At 26.2% G+C, this 22952-nt stretch overlaps 1 protein-coding gene across 3 annotated transcripts in view; it reads right to left on the bottom strand.

The window, feature by feature from the left end:
- Nucleotides 1-22952, bottom strand: part of LOC112596539 (potassium voltage-gated channel subfamily KQT member 1) — a 246064-nt gene that overhangs the window by 150925 nt on the left and 72187 nt on the right. For 2 of the 3 annotated variants that reach the window (XM_025342278.1, XM_025342287.1), the window contains exons 3-4: nucleotides 11283-11429; nucleotides 8199-8357 (exon numbers count right to left, since the gene is read on the bottom strand). In XM_025342278.1, the coding sequence (XP_025198063.1) occupies nucleotides 8199-8357; nucleotides 11283-11361 (238 nt within the window). In that variant the 5' untranslated portion in view covers nucleotides 11362-11429. The remainder of the gene's footprint in view (nucleotides 1-8198; nucleotides 8358-11282; nucleotides 11430-22952) is intronic. The other variant, XM_025342294.1, reaches the window with a different exon arrangement.

Here is a 22952-nt window from a genome sequence, read left to right as displayed (position 1 = left end):
TCCGCTTACAACAAATTTTCCTTTTGATTCGTTTCGCTAATTCAATTACACCCAATTATCCGGTCGAGTATGGGAGTGGAAGGCAGCAGGTGAATTTTCATGTATTTGTCATTGCGATATTGCAATATTGCAAACAACCACCACGCCGTTAAAACAAAAAAAAAAAAAACGAAACGATATAAGTATCCATTTTGTGGATTGTTTTAATACAATTAAAAATGAGCGGGAAAAGAAATCCGTTGTCAATAACACAATGTATGGTTGATCAAACGAGAATGGAAAGATATTCTATAATATAATCGATTGTATCTTTATTTATGTCCTAAATTATACATTTTAAAAATTCTCAAATTTCCGTAAAAAATCATCGATACATAGGACAAAAGTATTTGCTAAAGATAGTATTCATATTAGCTATTAAATATCATAATGAAATCATGAAAAAAAATAAAAAAAAAATGGATTAAAACTCCTTATTTCGACACAAGTCTTATATAAGTGCTCCCAATTTAAATTTTCTATGATACAGAAAAACTAAAAATTTATAAATACTCATATCTAAAGTAATTATACAGATTATTCGTTTACTTTAATTCTTTATTACCTACGTTATAATATGATAATACTCGTATTACATATACTAATGATATTAATAAGTATTTTATTGACTTATTTTAATTTTATTTTTTATTATTTATTTATTTTTTTATTGATTTAAACTTTTGGCGTGATTTTTTTTTTTTTTAATTAAAAAATGTATTTAACGTACTCATACATACAACAATTTTTAAACGTAGCAATACATATCTATGCATTCCATTAATATTGTATTGGTGCAAGATAGTAAACTAAGCTAACATTTTGCAAACAAATTACAAAAAATTAAGGATAAATTATCTACAGTAAAAATATAAATAATTTAATGCGTATGAATAAAAAATAAATGTATACTTAAAACTAGAATAGATGAGAAAAAAATAGAAATCCAGAATTTTATTATTTTGAATTTTAAATTGTGATTATCGATTTCTGCAAGTGGTGGTGTTTTGGTAAATAAACTTAATTCCCCCCCCCTGATTATTTTATCGAATAGGTAGATATTATGGAATAACAATAGAAATATAACAAATACAAAAGTAAAACACCAATTCATTCTAACCAATAATTGTATAAATATGTGGAAAATAAGTAAATAATCAATTAATATTTATTGGATAATTTATAGTAATTTATTGCTAATCATTTTGAACACCAAATACGAATACAAGTTTATATCATTAAACTAAAACTTAAATATTAATACAATAATATGAACAAATTAATGAGTGTTTTAATTTTTGCACAATAGTTTTAAAGAAAATTATTTTTCATTTAGGTAGATAGTCGTTTTAACTTAAAACAGAACAAGTAATTTTAGATTTGATAAATACTAATTGAGTATAAAAAAATTAATACATTAGCTTAGTGTACCAGTGTTCCCATGATAAACATGGCCAGGCCTGGTTATTAAATGCACTACATAATAAAGTAATTGTGTGTTAATTTTTATCAGATTATTATAATATCATAACGTGTTTGATGTATGATTAATTATTTATTGTAAAATTTAAAACAAAAATATTGAGAGTAATTTATTACATTGCGTTATTACGTATTATTTATTCGGAATAAAGACAAAATGATTAAATACGTAATAATGGTGTTCATTTAGTAATGATAAATGAATTCATGTTTTATAATGTATATCCAAATATATAACCTATTTAAAATACTAATATAAACAGAATATTATTCGAAACACAAGCTTAACCTAGCAACCTAACTTAACCAACTTATGATGGATAAAATAAATTTCTCGTTTATATTTTCACATCAAATTCAATTACGCCACATGTAAAGAATACAGAACATTCAATTTCTTCCATAACCTATACTAATCATCAATAATCTTTCTAAAACTGCAATTTTGACGGAATTTATATTTAAAGAAATGTATGATAATTTATACTTAGTAGCCTAGGAACGGATCTACTTAGTGGCCTAGGCACTGAAATAACCAACCACCAGGGACGCAGTTCCCAATTCTTTTTCATTTTTTTTTTTTTTTTGAATAAACTTAAACTTTAAGTAAGTGTTTGTATTTCCATGGTTTTTTATTTAAATTGTTATTAAACCAATTATTTATAGTAATAAAATATAAAAGAGAAATTGTGTGATTTAAGTTATGTATGATCCCTTTCAGTTTTTTAAATTCTAAATTCATGACTTCTACTATCATAAATATGAATAACAGTATAAGAAGCTTTTAAAAATTGCTTATTAACAAATTATACATTTCATTCACAACAAAAAAAATTTCACATTAGTTTAAGAAAAAAAACTCTTTACCACTATAAAGTTGTGATATTGAATTGTATTGCGTTAAGTAAACTGAAAATATTAAGAGTGTGTTTACTTAATATTATAAGCATGCAACTTAACAAATTTGTGTTCAGCAGTACCAATTTTATGAAGTAACATTTTATAAATTATAATAATGTAGTGCATTGATCTATTTTCAAATTTAAGGGTAAGAAAATATATATGTTTTTTCGTGGTTTGTTATGATATTTTATTTTTGAAGCAAAATATGATAATTTTAAAGTTGTAATATGTTACATGCTTATAACTTAATTAAAAATTAAAATTAAAATGTCGTAAACGATTTTTGTACGATATTATATTTTTTTAACAGTAATATTTCGTAGTGTAGAAAAATTACAAGTCAATGGAGTCTGTAATAAAGTTGAAAGATATTTTGTTTTCAACGTTACGTATACAATTCGCTATCCCACGATATGGCTGGCTTGTAAACGTCCGGTAATCGATAGACGCAACAGCAGCATAGATTTACGTTTTATTAAGCGTTATTAGGTTATACTGTATCATGGAAGAGCAGTGTATATAAATTGAACACGCCGGTTGCACGATGTCGGTTATAGCAGTCGGTGGTGTTTATTTTTATATGCCCTCTCAGACGAATTAAATAGGCATGAACCCTCCTCGAAGAAAGAAATCTAAACGCCGTAAAAAAAAAAAAATAAAAAAAAAAAACAAGATAAAAAAATAAAAATAACCGGTGGATTACGATTAATCCTTCCACGCGGTCGTATGAGAAATGGCTTATTTGTATTTTATTTACAGGCGAGCATTTTAAAGACGGAGCTCCGGTTTTATGATTGCGCTGTACCGCAGCAGTATATTTTCTGAAGATCAAACCACCGACGCCTCGCGCACTCGCAATCGCCCTTTCGGCGATTTGGATAATCGTAAAAATATCTGCTTTGTTCGCTATATTGTTCGAAGAATGTGCGGAGACGCCCGGTCGTATTATATGGGAGCGTTCGGAATAACGGTACTATGAAATTTTATAACTCGATATTGAGCCCACGCCAGACAAGCGAGTATAGACTATAATGATACTTAATATATTATACGAGTGTGCCGGTCCTCCGGAGGCAGCACATTTTTGAAAATCGCAACCTTTTCGATGCGACGTAAGTTCCGCAAATTCAAAAAGATAAGCGTTAACGAATCGTATTCGAATAAAACACGGCGTGCAAGAAGAAATCGCGGATTTCATCAAGTAAATATTTTTCTCTGGTCGTTAATTCATAGGTACTTACGCGATGTAAATTATTATTTTTCAGTATCGTACATGGATTATGTGGTACTGCGATTTATTTCCTCGTTTTTCCGTACGTCAAATACCAATAATTGTTTATTTTAAACTATTCCATCCGCCTAATGCGAATACTTGAAACGTACCGGGTCATACACTATAATGTGTGTATACTTACAATATATTGTATGCAATGCATATTAAGAACGGTTTTTACAATTTCGACGATAAATGAGTAACTTATTGCCTCATTGCAGTAACTTCCGTTAATCTTAACAACAATATTATGAGCACTTGTAAAATGAAAACGATATTCATGGTTAGAAATTATTATACTTGCGGATTAAACGTCATATAATAACCACAACAATTATTTTAATGGCGGATTCTTCTGACACATTGTATATAATTAGAGTTGTATTGTTCAGTCGATGCGCGGCGTGCAATGTGATAGCTGAATATTGACATCGTCATTGCTTCAACACACGTACGCTCATAAAAAATTAAAACCATTTAAGATCCTATATATATTATAATTATCATTATTATTATTATTATTATATGTGACCACCGTACGCAATAAGAGCACACAATGCCTCATAATTTATTCACGTGATTATTATAAAATGTATATTTTAAAGGGAACGTTCCAATTATTCATAGAATATTTGTTTCCAGGGTCGTTTCGATGCAACCGAAACGGTGGAGGATATGGTGGGGAAAAAAAGACCATTATTTTGGAGTAAAATATTATAACGACACTGGTAATAGGAAAATATGACGCAACCGATTGCTAGTTGAAAATCGATTTTATTTTGTTTGACTTTATTATGCATGAGGAGATATAGTGCATTGGCGTGCGGACGAAGTGGAACAAAGTAACTGTTTGTCCATGGTCAAGACTTGTCAATATATTCGTAATATTCGTATAATTATTTTCATTTAACTTGTATATAATTTTTATTTATTCATTTACCTTATTTGTATCTGGTTACTATAGTTAATTAATCCTATCTATACTTATCTATATAAGGTGGTGATTTACAGTAAAATACAAGTACTATTATCTAAATAATGTGATCACACTAAAGATATATACCATTGATAAACTTATAATGTATTATTATCATCGCATTTTCAACTTCTAAAAATATATAAAGTAAATATAATTATTCATAATCTATACTACTTTTAAATTGATAAATCTTATAAGGATTCATTTAATTTAATTTCCATAATTAAAACTATAATAATAGTAAATGGAAAAAAAAAAATTAATTATATCATAACTGTACAAAAATCTAGTATAACCTTGATATTGTTATTTCATTTCTACGATTTTATAATTACACATTTTATCAACTACATCTTAACCACAATAATAACCGTGAGAAATTAAAAATCAATTTTGGTATCCTAATAATTTATTTATGTTTGAATTTTCCTCATTTTAAATTATTTCTAATTACCGTAGTGTTATATACTTCTAAATAGAATAAATATTAATATTTAAAATTATAAATAACTATTTTAATATGCCCAAACTCAGCGTACAGTTAATAATTATTTACAACATATCAATTATTGTAAAAAGTTAAAGTAAATATGTCTTAGAAAGATTTATTTAAATAACTCTTAATTATTGTGTGCACTCAAATAGCGATGAACGATGCACAATTCCGACAAGTTAGCTTAAGTTATGTATTTGTGAATTTATACATAAATCGGTAAATATTTTAAATTCAAATTAAAACTATATAAAATTATATAAAATGTTAAATTCGTATTAATTTTTCCAATTGAATTGTATATTAATCAAATTATCTGTAATTTATATAAATAAGGTCCATCAAACCAAAATGTTTGTGTAAGATCAAATCAATAAATATAAAATCATATTCAAAAATTATACGTGTTATATTGGTTATTTAGTTTGCGAATCGATATGATTATCTATAGTAATAACATTTTAAAAATAACTCAATATTAAAGAAAAATTGTCAACTAAAAATTTAAAATTTTAAAAACAATAGGAAAAATAAAATAATAATTTTATATCGTTTTATTAATAACAGCGTGGCTATACTTAATCAAAACTGGCTATGTATCACTTTCTGCGTGATTGTAATACGTCATAGTTTCTACTTAAAAGCATTTTTTCAAATCATATCCGATAATTCTATACAATGTAAAGTTTATGATTATTGTGTTTAATTTTCATCAATACCACCACAAGTTTGTTTTTCAAAAGATACAACATAAAAAATTGTTTTTAATCAGACAATTCGAGTGTAACTATGAAGTATAAAACAATACAAGATGAAATAATATGTTTAGAAATCAAATGTATGGAGCAAAAATTTAAGATTAAAATAGTTTAGAATTTTATATCTATTATTTCTTTTTTGTAGGTGTTTATTGATTAGGATATTAATACAAATCAGAAATATTTTATTATCAGAATTATTTCACGTTATTAAATTGCCTATTTGATGTGCCGTGTTACATTAAAATATTTAATAAATTGTTTAAATCAAAGTTTACAGGGAATTTGTGATATCTAGTATAATTATTGACTGATATAAAATAGTGAGCTTGTGCAAAAAAAAAAGTATACATGACATGACCGTTTTAGAATTAACAAGGTATTCATACTCATAATCATTATATCATTATATCTCTTATTACCAGTGGCTATACAGCGAACATCGAGTTAATCAGCTATTTATATATATATATATATATATATGAATAATAACGTGAAAATAGAAAAATATATGCACGTAACATAGGCATAGGTATATAAATATGTATAATTATATAATGTAGTTGAATAAACGATTTTTTTTATATGAGTTCAAGTTAAACGATTTTTTTTTTTTAAAGCCTATGTACATAGATTTATTAATTAGTGGAGTAGAACAAGTTGCTGCGCTACGGCTTAACAAATACTTTTAACTAATAATATTATTTTTTTCACATTTATTAAATCATATAAATCATAAGTTGAAGTCATTGAAATTTCTATGATATTAAATTTAAATTTAGCCACGTATAACTAAAATCATAATATATTTTTTTTTTTGTATTTATTAATCTTAAACTTTTTAAATTAATATACGAGTATATTATACATTTTTTTTTTCGTTGAAATAATTTAATATAATTAAAAAAACAAAAATAATAACTACTATTTTAAATAAAAAATATAAATACTTATTGATAAGTGCTTTAAATTATACATCATATAAAAATAATATAAATCAACAGAGAAAATAATGAAGCTGATTAAATGAACCAGACTGTATATATATTATATATATATATATATATATACAATTTTAAAGTTACCAAGAATCCCATCTTTTCTTTAATAACCCATATAATAAAATTGTTCTTTGTCAAAATTAAACCAATTAGATAGATATATTATATGATTTATATTATTAGAGTCAAAATAAAAAAAATAAACTTTACTTGAGTCGATTTGACAGAAAATTAATACTATTGACAAATAATAAACCAAACGAATATTACATTTATACTTTCATGACCGAGACATGAACAATAAATAAACTTTAGTTTTTAATTGTCTACTAAGAAAACATAAAAGTAGATCATTTCTCACCATTCAACTCTTAGGTAACCAATATTTTTTCCATCATATTACTATAAAGACATGTGGTAAAAAAATATGATGCATCGATTTACAAATGCAAAAACTGTAATTTACCGAAATCGTTCGTCAAACTTGACGTATGTGGAAATATAATTACGGTGAATTTTAATCGATTCAAAATGAATCACTGACAGTTGGCGATATAATTGAGTTTCTTTCTAATATTATAATATTATCATGAAATATTTTATCATTCGCACATATAATACACTCATTTTACCAGATCATAATAAAAGTGAAGTAATGCCACTGGGGATGTACGGTACGTTTGTGTTAAAGAAGTGCTAAGTGATCATTTTATTGTTAACCGGGAAATGTAAGGAAACTTTTAATTTCAGCGATAAACACTACGATAATTAAAAGTAAAATAGCGTCTTACTCAATAACTTTATTGAAAATTATTCCTCATAATATCCCCCAAGATATTACTAAAAGCGTCATCTTAATAATGAGTTGAGTGGGATTGGAAATGCTGTAATATTATAATATAATAACTAAACTATAACTCGAATTAAACGTTGTTCAATATTAAATATTAATAAATATAATAAGCATATAAAATACACTGAGTGAGCGATCACATTTGTATTTTATTTTCATCGCGGTTATTTGACTATGCGTGAATACGGGTCGAATTGCTCTGTATAACATAATAATATATTATATTGGACGGTTCGATGCGTTCTTCCGTTTATTACGTCTATATCGTTCTGTAATATCTATACGAAATAATATAGTATATTGAGCGTTTAACATAGATACTTTTATATGTATATATGTATATATAATATATGCATATATACATATATTTGGGATCTGTACATATAAATTGGTTATATGGACAGTCGATGCACTCACTGCAGGACGATTGCAACACGTCATTAACACCACCGCTACTAGTACTGCTCTCTCTCCTCCGGCAGTGGTCCACGACGACGTCATCGCGACCCACGACCGGGTTCAGTTCCAGTATGGTGACATTGTAACGTTTTCTGGCATTCTTAGGACAAATATCCCCTGTAAAACCAACCAACCTGTAGTCTCGACACGCATACGACCGACAGAGTACATTTTCTACTCTGTACAAATGCAATATATAGGTACAATAATTGTTTTACATTATTGATTTGTTAGTGTTGTAGGTAGTAAATCTATTACGATGACAATATTTAAGATCGCTGATGTAATTTAAGAGAAAGAATAAATAGAAAATAATCGACTTCCGGAATTTAAAACAGTTTAAATTCAATATAAAATGGTATATAATATGTTATTATTTCATGAAGCTTTTAATACAACTATACCAAGTATTAGAGTTTATTATTATTTCTATTACATTTTTTTAAAATTCTAGTTAGAAACTATTTTAGAATACAATTGAAGATAATATTAATCGTGCGCCCCTTTTCAATAAATTGACAATGATTATGGATAAATATAGAATATAAATACATAGAAAACGGATTAAATGGGTACTACTCATCAACATAAATATAATATACTAATTAAACTAAAATAATAAAAATGAGTTTGACTATACACTCAAATATCACTGCACGCGAAAGATAATTTTCCTGCTTACGATACTTAGAATAATTATTTAAGAACAATAAAGGATAATTTTAGCATTCTAGGTTTATGCTAAAAATTCAATGTTCTATTTTTATTGACTTGAATAAATGTGTCGATGCGTTTCAGAGTTTATAGCGAATAGAGTTGTAGAAAACATAAAACTATCATTCAAAAAATCTAAATTATTATATAATATATTAATAACATTCTTGTTTTTTTTTAAATTTATGTAAAAAAGTTTTCCTATAAATAATGAACAATATATTTTATTTTAAAATAAGAAATAATAGTACTTTACACATTTTAATCAAAATATTGACAGGAAATCTTAAAACATATAGTAAAAGATAATACATATAATATTTATATGTACATTTTAAATTTTAGAATTAAGGGTTTATAAAGAGATGTTATTTAATAAGTTACCAGAAATTAAACTTTATTGGTAGCCCATAATTATAGAAGCGTAGATTTTCTAAGATTTTAGGTTTTTTTTTTTCTAGTCATGAATTAGTCTACTCGTATATTTGTTATAATTTAGTTGTATGATTTAGAACGATTAAAAAAATTATTCAAACACTCTAGTTTTGATTATTTTTCGTGTATTAGTTCATAAAATTGTGTATTGAATATTGATCAAATATAATTTGTTACAACTGAACATATTATGCGATAAAATTGTTAATACTTTCAATTTTTTTCTTACGACTTGAAAAGAAGAAAAAATGTAATTGATTTTAAAATTAAAGTTGGTAGTTTTTCTAGTTAAATAAAATTAATTATGTTTATTATTTGGAGGTGGAGAAAAGGGATTAATAAAAAAAAACTTAAATGTTCATCATATTTTCTCGATTACACCATTGGTGCTTACGTCACTTGTAGATAGACTAGCATATAATACATCGTGAAGATATAATATCATGACAACCTAAACAATAATTAATAATACCGATATAAATTCATTTTTATACCTTCATCTGAGCTTTCATGAACTACTTCCGGCAACTGAGTCAATCGGCGCAAAATGACTTGTGTGAGTACAGATGATTTATGATCAACGTGATGATAATATTCTACAACGATCGGAAGAAATATAATGCTTATTCACTAGTACCAAAAAACGTGTTTTTGTTTTAATTAACATTTAAAATTAATTTATGTATTTTATATCGATAGAGACAATGAAAGTTAAACCCGACTATTTCAAAAACTTTCTAGACATGTTATTTATGTTAGTAAAAAAAAGTATTTTTCCTTTTTAATATACATTTTATCATCATCAATGTATTTTTAAAGGGACACTAAAATAATATGAATACATATTAAAAGTTTTAATACTATTATTTGAGTAATTTATAGTTAATTTACTTTTATCTTAGTACTTTTACGGATTTTAGCTTCTAAGGTTTCAACAAGATTTGATAAATCAAATGTCATGAATTGAATGAGTTTAAAGCTATTATGTCTCCTGTCAACGTAACTGTTGCGTACTGCCCGAGATTTTCAATTTAAAAAAGTTATTAAAAATAAAAATAAAACACTGGCTAATGAGGACCATCCTTTTCTTGATATAACCTATTTGACTTTAATTTAATTCGGATCGTTTGTCGAAAGCACAAGTTCATTCATCAGTGAAAAAAAAAAATAATCAAGAACAGTAAATACTAAACATGTCTAGTGTGCTGCTGTGTACAAAGGTTAAAAAATAATAATTATAATATAAAAGGTAAATACATGTATTTTTCTTTGAAAATATAATTTATTGTTCTAGAAAAACAAAAACGATACAGTACGGCTGCAACAGAAAGAACAAAAGCATTGTTTCCATTTTTATTGTTATTATTATCGTTTATATTTTTTGCATTTGCATTTAAACAAAACTGTTTATAAAAATAATATGTCATTTTATCGTGTTCTGACGGCCTAAACGATTTGTCGCATTGCAGTATGCGTGTGAGTGTAAAACAATTTATATTCCAGTTCTTAGCAGTGGCACCAAGACGAATAGTTAATGCGCATCAGACTTAATGAAAATGTTTCCAGTCGTGAATTAAAAAATAAAATAGAAAAGAGAGACGGTTCGAGAGTGAGCTTGATTGTTGTATAATTTAAATCGTGATACGAATACAAGGTAATTCCATTAAACAAAATCGTCACCAAAATGTCGTTCATCCAAACCCATTGAATATAATTATATGCAATTTATTGCGATAAGTTTCACGTTTGTCTGACAAATGGCGATGTTTGAAGTGCAGTGTCGAAATGTGCATTGCGATCATTACGTGTCGGACGTAAGTACGTAAATTTTAATACATGTATGTACGAGTATTTATCAGTAACGAACAAAAACAAACGCTGAAACTTCGTTACCTTTAGTCCAAGAAGCAGGCGACAAGAGCTGCTGAGCCTCTTCCAGAACGACGGGATCCATAACGACTCCATCTTTCATCGTTGGCACAGCAGTCTGAAGTCAAATCATAATTCACCAGCTGTATATGCCTTCCGTCTCCGATTCATCTGAAATAGAAATTTTACTACTGCAGTACACAATATTTTTTACGAACAAGATAAGATAAATTATATATTTATCGCAAACACCGTTCATAAGTACAATATTCTAAAAGTTATTCTATTGCTACAGCAGTCATCGACGCACAAAAACTTCAAAACTTATCAAAAACTTAAATTTTCATCGAGCTATTGAAATCCATCTGGTTACAACTTATTTTAAAAACTTAAAAATACTTGGGACAATAAACTTTATACATGTAATATTGCGATTTCCAATATTATTTTACCATGTATTAATATATTAAAACATTAAAACAGAACTTTTTTTAATGTATTTTCATAGCGCAATAAGTCATTTGATACGAGGTACAAATTCAATTTAAAGCTTGTTTAAAAAAAAAAAATGTATGTTTCTAGCGGAATATGTGAATAGGTATGATTATAATAAAATTTATTAAAATCAGTATGAAAATACGTTCAAAATCCATCTTATTGATTTTATACAAATAGTGTTGTATTTATAAGCATTCCTAATTCCAAAACCATTACAATATCTATGATAAATCGTAAACTTGTACATTTTTAAAGATGATTATCGTTATTTTTTTTTTTTTTTTTAATAATCATTACTATATAATATAGGTTGTTATGAATTAAAACAATACATTTTTCAATTAACATTCCTAACCATGGAATTCCATCAATTGTGGACCTTTGACAAAGATACACATAATGACGTCCATGGAATGAAAGTGACTGGGAGTTGAGTTAATACAACGAATAAGATAAATCGTATACAAATAGTACCTACCCTACCTATATATGTAGCGTGTAATTTCGATCGTTTATAAGTTACGACGATATTAATTTTACTGTAAATCAATACTTTATATGAATCCTTATAAGATCTTTTTGATTAAAATCAATACGATATTTTTAGTAAAACTACAGTCGTCCAAGTTTAAAAGAAAGTTTTTTTTTTTTAATTTTAATAAAAATGTTTAAAAACACTTTTTAGAAAATTTAGAATCTAAAAAAAAAGAATATGTAATTATGAACATTATAAAATAAAACTATTTGATAACTTATTATTTTACTTGTGAACACTTTGGGTCATTTTGAATACAATATAAATGTTGTGTACGCGTATAAAAACTTCGTCGTACACTAACAAACGATAAAGAATCATATTTAAGTATTTTAGTGATCTAATGGTCAAAATGACTCTTGAATTTCATTTATCATAAAACTATATCAAAAAAATTAATACTTAACAATAATAATCCGTTGATTCTGTAATAAATTATTTTCACCGATTTTATTCACTATTCGTCAAATTTAAAGCTATACAAAAATGGTTTGGAAAAATTACTAATTTTAATGTATAACATAATGATATTATATTTTGATTCCAACAAAAATTTAATACACGATAAATTTATCATTAATAAAAAAAACTTTTAGTATTATCTTTTTAACTTTCTACTTCTTAGTATTATATTGTATTTATACTTATTTATAAATAACCCTAAATCTAAATAACTCACTAGAAACAATTGCGTAAACACTTTTGCGGATTGAAACCGTACAACGAATTCAATATAGCAATTAAAATTATAATTATTAATCAACAATAATAATTAGGATCGGAAATAATAATGACAAAATAAAGTCAAATGTTAACATTAAACAACTGTGTGCAAGAAATTCAACGCTCAATTCGAATATAATTTTTACTGAAAAACATATATACCTACCTATAATCAAGACAAAACGTTTTGTTCCTGTTTCTTATTACTCTCCTGAATTTAATAAATCGTCCATACCTACGTATCTTCTATTATGTTATATGTGTTCACAATTTTTATACAAAACGCCTAAAATATAATTTATTACTTAAAGAAAGGTAATCATTTTTTTTTCAACATTTTGTAAAAAATATAAAAATAAATTAAAACAGATTATAATCTAAATTATTATAGAATTTAATTTGATGTGTAAATTATTAAAAATTAATGCTATACAGATTTAAAAAGCTAATACCATTTTATTTTTGACTACGTTGTTTTATTCGCACGTATAGATACATAAGTATATAATTACATGCATAATATGTAAAAAAATTTTAATAAGAATTTTATCATTATTTTTTTTATAATGGTTTATTAAATGTTGTACTTTTTAAAACGTATATGGATAAAATAGAAAATATTTTCTTTTGGTCTCATTTACCAAATGGGATAACACATTATACGTATCAAGATTTATGAATAAAAAAAACTATTTGTATGCAGGAATTTTATAATATTTAAGCCATTTTTAAAATATTATTATTTCTCGGGTATTAAGTTACTTAAATCAAGCCCCAATGTAGTAGAAGCAGGAAAAAAAATCTGTGGCTTCCAATCTTTGTGATATTATTTGTTTATGGTTCTAAAAATCTTAGATATAATTTGTCAAAACATTGTAAAAAATTAATATTATTCAATTAAAATAGTCTATTTTGTATATTTACCATATTATAAATATGACACATAGTAAAACTGATATAATAATAAAGGGTTTTTTTTTTAATACAAGTGAGTAGTACGCATTAAAAATAAAATGAAAAATAATTCGATTTTTAATTTGATAAAGTATTTTAACTTTTAAGTAATATCTGTATCACGGTTTTAATAGGAATTTTTTTACTATTTATTTCTTGTAAGTTAGAAGTCAAACATCATAAGATTATTTACTTGTTGTAAAATTTATGTTTAAATCCATTATAGCTTTGACACTGCTATACCATAAATAAATACTAAATAACAATAAACACCATAAAAAATATACTACAATAAAACAAATATCAATTTTGTCTAACTTTGAAGTTTTAGAAGGCTTTGAAATATTTTAGAAAAAAGATGAATAATTTCAAGTGACAGTATTATTTATTAAGATTATTATTATTATATAATTTATGATTATTTTTCTTTTTCATATTATCTAGCCTAGTTTCTGTATTACTATATAATATATAATATATTTATATCATCTGATGTTATCTCTTATAGTATTTGACCCATAATCTAAATTCAAATAACCATTAAATTATTAATGAGCGACAATGCCCAATACTTATAATAATTTATTAAATAATTTAGATCAATATTAACTTAATAAAACCTATTTAGGTTTAGTTAAATGGCAATAAATAAATAGTTATTTTTTTTTCAGTTCATAAATGCAAATTAAAAGCTAACGTGAAGTAATATTTTGTTACTTTTGTACAACGACTATGAACTGTAGAGTATTAAGACCATTATAACAAAATTATTTAACTTATATTTAAATATAATATACATTGGTTGTACTATATTGATATCCAAAATTTTGAATTTTGTATTTATCATTTTTAATTTAAACGCAAACACATAACGGTCAGCATGTATTACTCACATTAATGTTTGAAATTAGCTTGTAAATTTATTAAAAAAATGTACCTATAAGAAAATGTCATTCATTAAACATAAAGCGTTTTTAGTTAAAAATGACCGTATTTGAACTATATCAGTATACTTAGTATAACACTCATGGTTAAATCGTAATATTTACTCGTAAGCAATATGTTACAGTAAATTTAAATATATTTTTTTGCATAAGTATCAAAAATTTTACAACCTAGCAATTACGCCTTGATCTATTCAATACGATAAAACCGATAACAATCCTTATCATTATCACTTTATAGGTTTTCGTTATTTGAGTTTGTGAAGTGAATGATAAAAAAAAATTTGAATCTTATTATTAGTTGTTCATGTTATTTATTCGATTTATGCCCATGATCAGTCCGACTGATATATTATGGCCATTATGCGTACTTATTGCATTCCGTTTATATTGCACGTCGTAAAAACAAACTGTACGTCTAAGAGCTTCTCGAGCTTTTATTTTTCATTGACCACGTAAACACTCACAATATAATTCCTAGTATTTATAACCAACGGTCATACCTACCGTTTGGATATTATTATTAATTGGGTCTGAATCTAACCGAACGCCTCCGCTACTAAAAACAGTCGGTTTTTTTCTGACGAGTACGCTTACCGATCCTCGGTTATTTCGAAATTCCTCGGAAATGAAATAAATCATTGCTATAGTTGAGCTCGCGGCGAAAGGCGTATTTCATGGCACTATTAGTTGCCCGATCACTACGCCAATATCATACACAATATAATATGTTACGGACCGTGCGCGTGGTGATAAACGACTTGAAATCCTCGAAAAATTGGTCTCTGAGGAGTTCTAATCACAGTACATTTGTCTTTCGGTGTTCGGGGTAGAGACTACAGCTGCAGGAACAAACGAAAAGCGCACAGAACAATGTCGTCGACAAATGATTAAAATTCTTTTTGACTATCGCGTCCGAAAATTATTGTCGCGATCGCCAATATTGATGAAACGATATCATAAGACGACCGCGAGCCCAATAAAAATATGAATAATATATATTATTATTTGCGCAATTACGTTATTTATACAAAACCCATAGACCGATTTCAAATGCAAACGCCTCCACCGTGTATTTAATTGGATAATAAAATACATGGTGGGTGATTTAACAGTCCAAATAACACTTAATGTATATGCTATATAAACGGATCGTATAAAACACGGCTGCTGCCGTGAAAAAAAGGTAAAAATTTAAGATCGTATAATATAATATTATGATTGTAGTACAAAAATAAACTCATTCACTTCAACCAATACTCACCTGTATGCGTCACGGCTGTGACGCTCATTTACCCGGTCACAAATTAAATGATTTTAACAACATCTAGATCGACAAATTTCGATTTGAATATAATGCGATTCAATAATAATTTATCTTTTAACATATTAACATAAATTAGTGACTAAATAATATATTGGTCACACACATATTTTTTTATATTTAATTTTTATATTAAACAAGAAAAAATAATACTTTTTTTTGTTTATATGAACCAAAAATAAGTATAATCGTTATTGTGATTATCGTATTGTATACTGTAGTAAAAGAGAACTGTAAAATTACTCACTTTATAAATTCGTATTTCAAAAATGTATTGACAAAGTAACACTAGTTTAAGTCAGAGAACTACCAAATAAAAAACAATTCTGATAAAATTAAAATATTCAATAGTTAAAAAAGTCAATGCTAAAATTACCAGCTTATTCAATAAGACTTTAACAGTATGGTAAAAAAAAAAATAATAATAATAATAGAACTATCATTTAAGTATAATAGTGAATTAGTTTTAACTTCTAGAAGCTCTTTAAATATTTTGTTTTTTTACTGTCCTCAACCCTTCGAACAATTATGCCGATTATTTTTTAATTCGTACACTTCAGTCCACGGATTTTATACCCATCGAAAATTTTTATTTTGGTAAATTGCCTAGGATGTTTTAATATTTTATACTTGAAATTTTTTTTCTCAATACTATCATACATTAAACATATTATATTATAATATAAAACGTTTATCGACGTATTGCTTCACGTCTATGGAGACGAATTTTGTCCAGTGCAAAACAATTTCTCTATATTAACTTGTAGTTTGTTTTTTTCTTTTGTCTTTTGAAACCAAAAATTAGTAATTATTTACGCTCTCCGGTGTGAGTACACTGTTTCCTCCCAAACAATAACACAGAAATTAAATGAAATTTTTAACAGTACATTTCACTTATCAAAGGTCAACATATAAATATCCAATTTTGTACACGAATGATTCTGCAATCATGTAAATGCATTTCCAACGATCGTACTATATATAGTAATTAAAAACTCAATTAAACGCGGTTTCAGGACTAAAGTCAAGAATTTATTCGTTCGCAGTAATTTAGTATGCATTTTATTGCGCATTACCACTTTTCAAACGCAAATCTTCGCTAAAGCGTAAATTTGTTTCCATTTCTTAGCAATCCATTAACGTGTACGCATCGTCAATCGTGAAAAGCCCACGCCTATGGCATAGAACTCGCGTCTTTGACCCGACACAAATAAATTACCTCCACCCCGACAATAGGTTTATTATTACGGACCTACTTCACAACACTATTGTTTATATACCTATATATGTATATATATATATACGTAAATATGATAATTTCCATACGACGAAACCGTCACGGAAGTGTAACGTATCACGCAATACTTTGAATTTCATCCATCGAATGGAATAAATTATATTATGATATTATACTTTCGTGTAATTCCATGTTTTTTTCACTCGACATTGTTTTACCTGTAAAGCGATATAATAATATAAATTATGTTATTTTAATTATATTAATAACATCAACGGTGCGAGAAAAACGAAATTATCTTTGCCAACTACCCAGTCAGCATGCGATCTTCCAATGACGTCACGATGAACCAGCGCGGCGACGGCCACTTCTGATCTGCAACTCAGCTGTTGTGCGACGTACGATTATTATGCGTTGCTTAATAATTTGATAAAAATTTACTGCTATGTGATAATATATATATATTTAAATCCTACAATAGATATATTCTAATCATAAAATTGTTTAAATAATATTATATTTTTTTTTTTTTTTTTAATTTTCATTGACTAATATATACTATAAAAAGAGTGAATGATAACAACGCTGCTCATTATTTATAAACAAAAAAAAAAAAAAAAATTTGAAAAATCTAAGTCCATTTGTTTTCATCCTTATGTTTTTTAATATATTAGGTTTGTAGGTATATTGATTTTTTAACAGTAACTTAAGTTTTTAATTTCATAATTTGAAACAGAATACTATAGCTGTTAATGTTTTATAACATATCTGGGGTATACATATATTTTTTTTAAGTACACATAATATATTTACACAATTTTCGACCATTTTGTGAGTACGAAATGTATAAAACCACGAATCCGTTCAATCGATGCGTTCCGATTAAAAACAAACGTGTATTTTTACGATTACTGATTGCATGTTTACGTAAACAATACATTCATTTTTATACCTGCACTGATAACAATTATGGTTAATAAAGTAGGTTGTAGTATAATGATGATGATGGTTATAACAGCAATAACTATACAAATCATTTTTTGCATAGTCATGGAAATTTATTTGGCCAATTTTTACGACAGTTTGATAATGGGCATTATTTTAAAGTACTCAGTCCATTGGTGTAGCCAGTATTTTATTGACAAGGTTGGCGAGCTCAATAAGCTGTTATTATTTTTATCTTGATTTCGTGACCTCCTACAAGTATAGTTCACTCCACAACAAGCAGATAAATCGTAATAATATTATATGTAGGTAAAAAGTTGGCAAATGTAAGTATATAGTGAAAATCCACTTATTTAGAAAGTAAAAGAAATCTAGTATTTGAGAAGTATTTAAAATAATGTATATTATTTTTCAATGGGTGGTAATCTGAACCATAAATACTTATTTTTAGTACATTTCTGGAAATTATAATTTTGTAGGAATATTCCCGTTTTTTTTTTAAACAATTGGTAAATAAAAAACAATAACAAATCGTTTTCTAAAAATTTAAAATATATACTCGACAGCGATTTAAAAAAAAAAACGTAACGTTATAAATTATAAATATTTGGTTGACTCATCTCGAAAAAAAATGTATGTGTTCAAAACGATTTACTATGATATGCGATGATGCTTAATAAACTCTTTTTTATCGATTTCTCATTGTAAACAAAAAAATTATTAATAATGAAAAGTTTAAAAACCATTTGGCTTATTAACCATAAATGTTATTGATTTTTACATGATGATAAATAAATTCTTAAAGAAATTGGAAGTATTTATATATTAAATTACAATAAATCTTATACTGTAAAAGGCTCACTGCACTTCCATTTAAGATCGTCATTGTTAAAGTTTATCATACATATAACAATATGATAGAACTTACATTCGTATAGCTCGAGAATATTTTTATGGTTTGATAATTTACAATAAATATAAATAATTTGTATCTCAATTATTGGAAATATTGTGTAGAAAAATATCTTAGACAAAATATTAAAGAAATTAAGTTCATATCTAAGATTCATTCAATTCGCCACTAATTGATTAAGCTATGTAACATTAAAATACATTTACCAAGGTAAATATTAGTAATAAATTTTTGTTTTTATATTTTTTTGTTAATTCTTAACAAACCGCTATCTAACGTCAAATATTTTGTCTAAATACTTTCTTTTTTTTTAATATAATACTACAGTAATTGTATATAAGTATGAGATTGGTGTGTAAATAATATAAAATAAAATAATTATATTCTACAAGACAAAGTTAAACGTTAATAATCATTCAAACGGGTTTTTGTGTTTTAATCACTTATTTGAAAAGTTATTATTTTAATAATATTCATAAACTCTAATTTTTTAACGGTTTTCTTTGCAAGAACTAAATCAAATAAAGTTCAAAAATTATTATATCATACGAATATTAACATAAGCTGCAGTCTATCATCGTATTACAGTACGCTATATAATACTCGTGTTTGAAACTTAAATAACATGTGTACCTAAAACTTAAATTATAAAACACATTAAAAATAAATAAGTATAACATTTTATTACTCCTCGCAGAAACGTATTATAAATTCGACCGGAACATAAAAAAAATCATTTCCTTGCACAACTTTCGTGTGTATAGGTAATCAAAAGATCAAATACCACGAATATATCTACTTTATTTTTTACCTACAAATAAAAACTCATAAACAAAAATTGTAAATGTTGTAATAATCGATAAACTGAAAAATCTGACAAAACTTATAACTTAATAACATTTGTTTCGTATAATAAGCAATAAAGTAAAATGTTTTATTAACATGGAATAACAATAATTCGTTTTTTAAATTGAACTATAATGTCTACAATTTTAAGTTTAAACTAAATAAGTTGATAATAGGTATAGTTTTTACATATTTTTATACGACGTTTTTTTTACAAACTAAAATAGTTATTTCCAATTTAAACTTCAACATACGAGAATTTATCAGATCTACTCAATATTATAATTTACAAAAAATTATTATATGCTTTGCTAACCTAAGGAATGCATTAAAAAAAATAGAATAATAATTGGTGTAACATGTACGTCTCAGTGAAATATTTCCATCGACCATCGTTGTTTTGTACCTACCCGAAAGTATACTACCTTTAAGTATTAATACCTTAATTTATTTTTTACTGACCAATACTATTGAAAAAATAAAGAAATCTAAAAATTCTGATTACTCTTGAAACACAAACATACCAATGCATGCGTCCGTCTCGTGTACATGCGAAGGTAATATATTATCATTCTTGAACCTTTGAACCTGACCAAATGTATAACAATCAGCCAATGCCTCGTGTACGTTCCGTACTTTGATTTCTGTACCGTTAGTTTGGGTTAGTTTGGTTACCTCTTATACACACACACATATAGGTTTATAAAGGTTGTACTTGTTTTATATATTTATGTATCCTCTGTCTAGTAAATTTGTTACGGTTCGCGGCCTGCGTTTATCGTATACGCAACGGATGAACACCTCGGCCCGACGCTGCACTATCCGTTGTTTCTCTCTAAATCTTCCGCTCAACGCGGAAATAGAGACCGCGAATATTTCGACAATTACATCGGTGCCCAACTACATGGTTGTTGTACCTGACGTGTGAATTCTCCTCAAACAATTGAGTTCTATATTCCAGGGACGGTCAAACTTTTTTCGGCCGCGATCTACTAAAACTATACTTTATCTTTGAGGATCGACTTCGATAAAAAAGTTTTTATTATTATTAAGTTACTATACCACCATATTTAATTTTCGTGTGCGCAGCCTAAAAATAAATTCTAGCACGATTGACTTTAAAATCGTTTGCGATCGACTGTTTGGCCGCCCCTGCTATATTCAAACGACGACCAGTGGACGATTTGCAAACAATTTTCATAGTTCCAAATCGGGATAACTTCTCACGAACTCTAACATTCGTATACCCCTTCCCCACAACTAACAACACTTTGTTTTTTTTTTCATATTTTGTGTACAATTTTAAACTTGAGTCGTTAATTAATTATCAAAATATAAGTAATATTACATTGCGGTTATATCACGACGCCGTAATTTGAAGTCGTCATGATATAATATTAAATCAATATTAAGTTTTTAAAACAAAACGAAGATTTCTGTAACTATTTACATACAATTATTAATTATTATTGAATTAAAAATGTGCAATCAAATGTATACGTTAACTAGATAGCATACACGTAAAAAAATGTTTTTGATCTTTTATACATTTTTTTTTTTTTATTATTGCTTTATGTGTAAATTAGTTAGTCTTCCATTCATATTAGGATCATAAAACATACCTATATTATAGGTATATACTTAGTTCCTTCAAAAACGTAAAATTATAAATTATTTATAAAATATTAAATAATTATATATTAATATTGATAACCACTGTAATAAAGTCGTTTTATATAAATTCAATAACGTATAATAATATTACATATTTAACACTTTACATTTTATAAATTTATAATGATAAACATTTAATAAGTATTTACGCGTTTTGAACGCCCTTTGTAAACTACAACGTTTTAATTTATTTTCTTAGATACTAGTGTTTGAATTATGGGGGGGAGTGGTTACAGAGAGACGTAATTTCTCTATTTTTTTTTTTTTTTTTTTTTTATTGGGACAACACAAACTTATACCAAAATTAATATAACATCGAATCGCTATAAATAATATAATACATTTCACAATATTTAATATAAAAGTTATTTTTTATATAAGTGCATTTTTTTTTTCTGTGATTATATCATGCTTATTCTTGCCTAGTACATTAGTGCACAGATAACAACAATAAATGATTGTACATATCCGTAGATTAATGTTGACATGCATCCGAATTAGACATAAGAACTCACAATAACTATAGTAATTACGTATTATGTATATAGAAGTCCAAATACAATGTTATCAGTTTCAATGATCACTGTTTTATTTATCGTTATGCATTTTTCTAATTATTTTATTTCAAGTTTTTACTTGCTACTTTTTCGTGGTTGTAAATTTTAACGATAGAATTATAAAAATTTGAATTTGATACGATGGCGGAGAAAAAAAGCCACAAACTAATAATAATTTACTAGCTTATTTTTAAAAGAAAACGAAACGGGTAAAATTAAGTATTTTATTTTAATTTAACATGTAATATACTTTTATACTTATAACAGTTTATACATCAAGCATACTTATTACATCTTCTAATTAATAAAATTTTTATATCGTAATGTATTGGAATCGAAACCAATAATTTTAACAGTGATTTATGACAATTATTGATACAATGTCAACATTTTCTTTAGTAAAACTAATATTAAAATACAGTTGTCTAAAAAAGAATCGCACAATGACAATTTTATAAATTATAGTATGGATTATTATTTACTTTTCATATTGATTATTATAAAAATGTATACATTAAACATAAAATTAATGGCTAATTAACGA

This window comes from Melanaphis sacchari, unplaced genomic scaffold (genome assembly GCF_002803265.2).
Source record: "Melanaphis sacchari strain LSU unplaced genomic scaffold, SCAv2.0 Contig0_pilon_pilon, whole genome shotgun sequence".
Lineage (NCBI taxonomy): Eukaryota > Metazoa > Arthropoda > Insecta > Hemiptera > Aphididae > Melanaphis > Melanaphis sacchari.
Note: the sequence above shows the minus strand (reverse complement) of the source record. Positions and strands in the feature narration are given on the sequence as shown.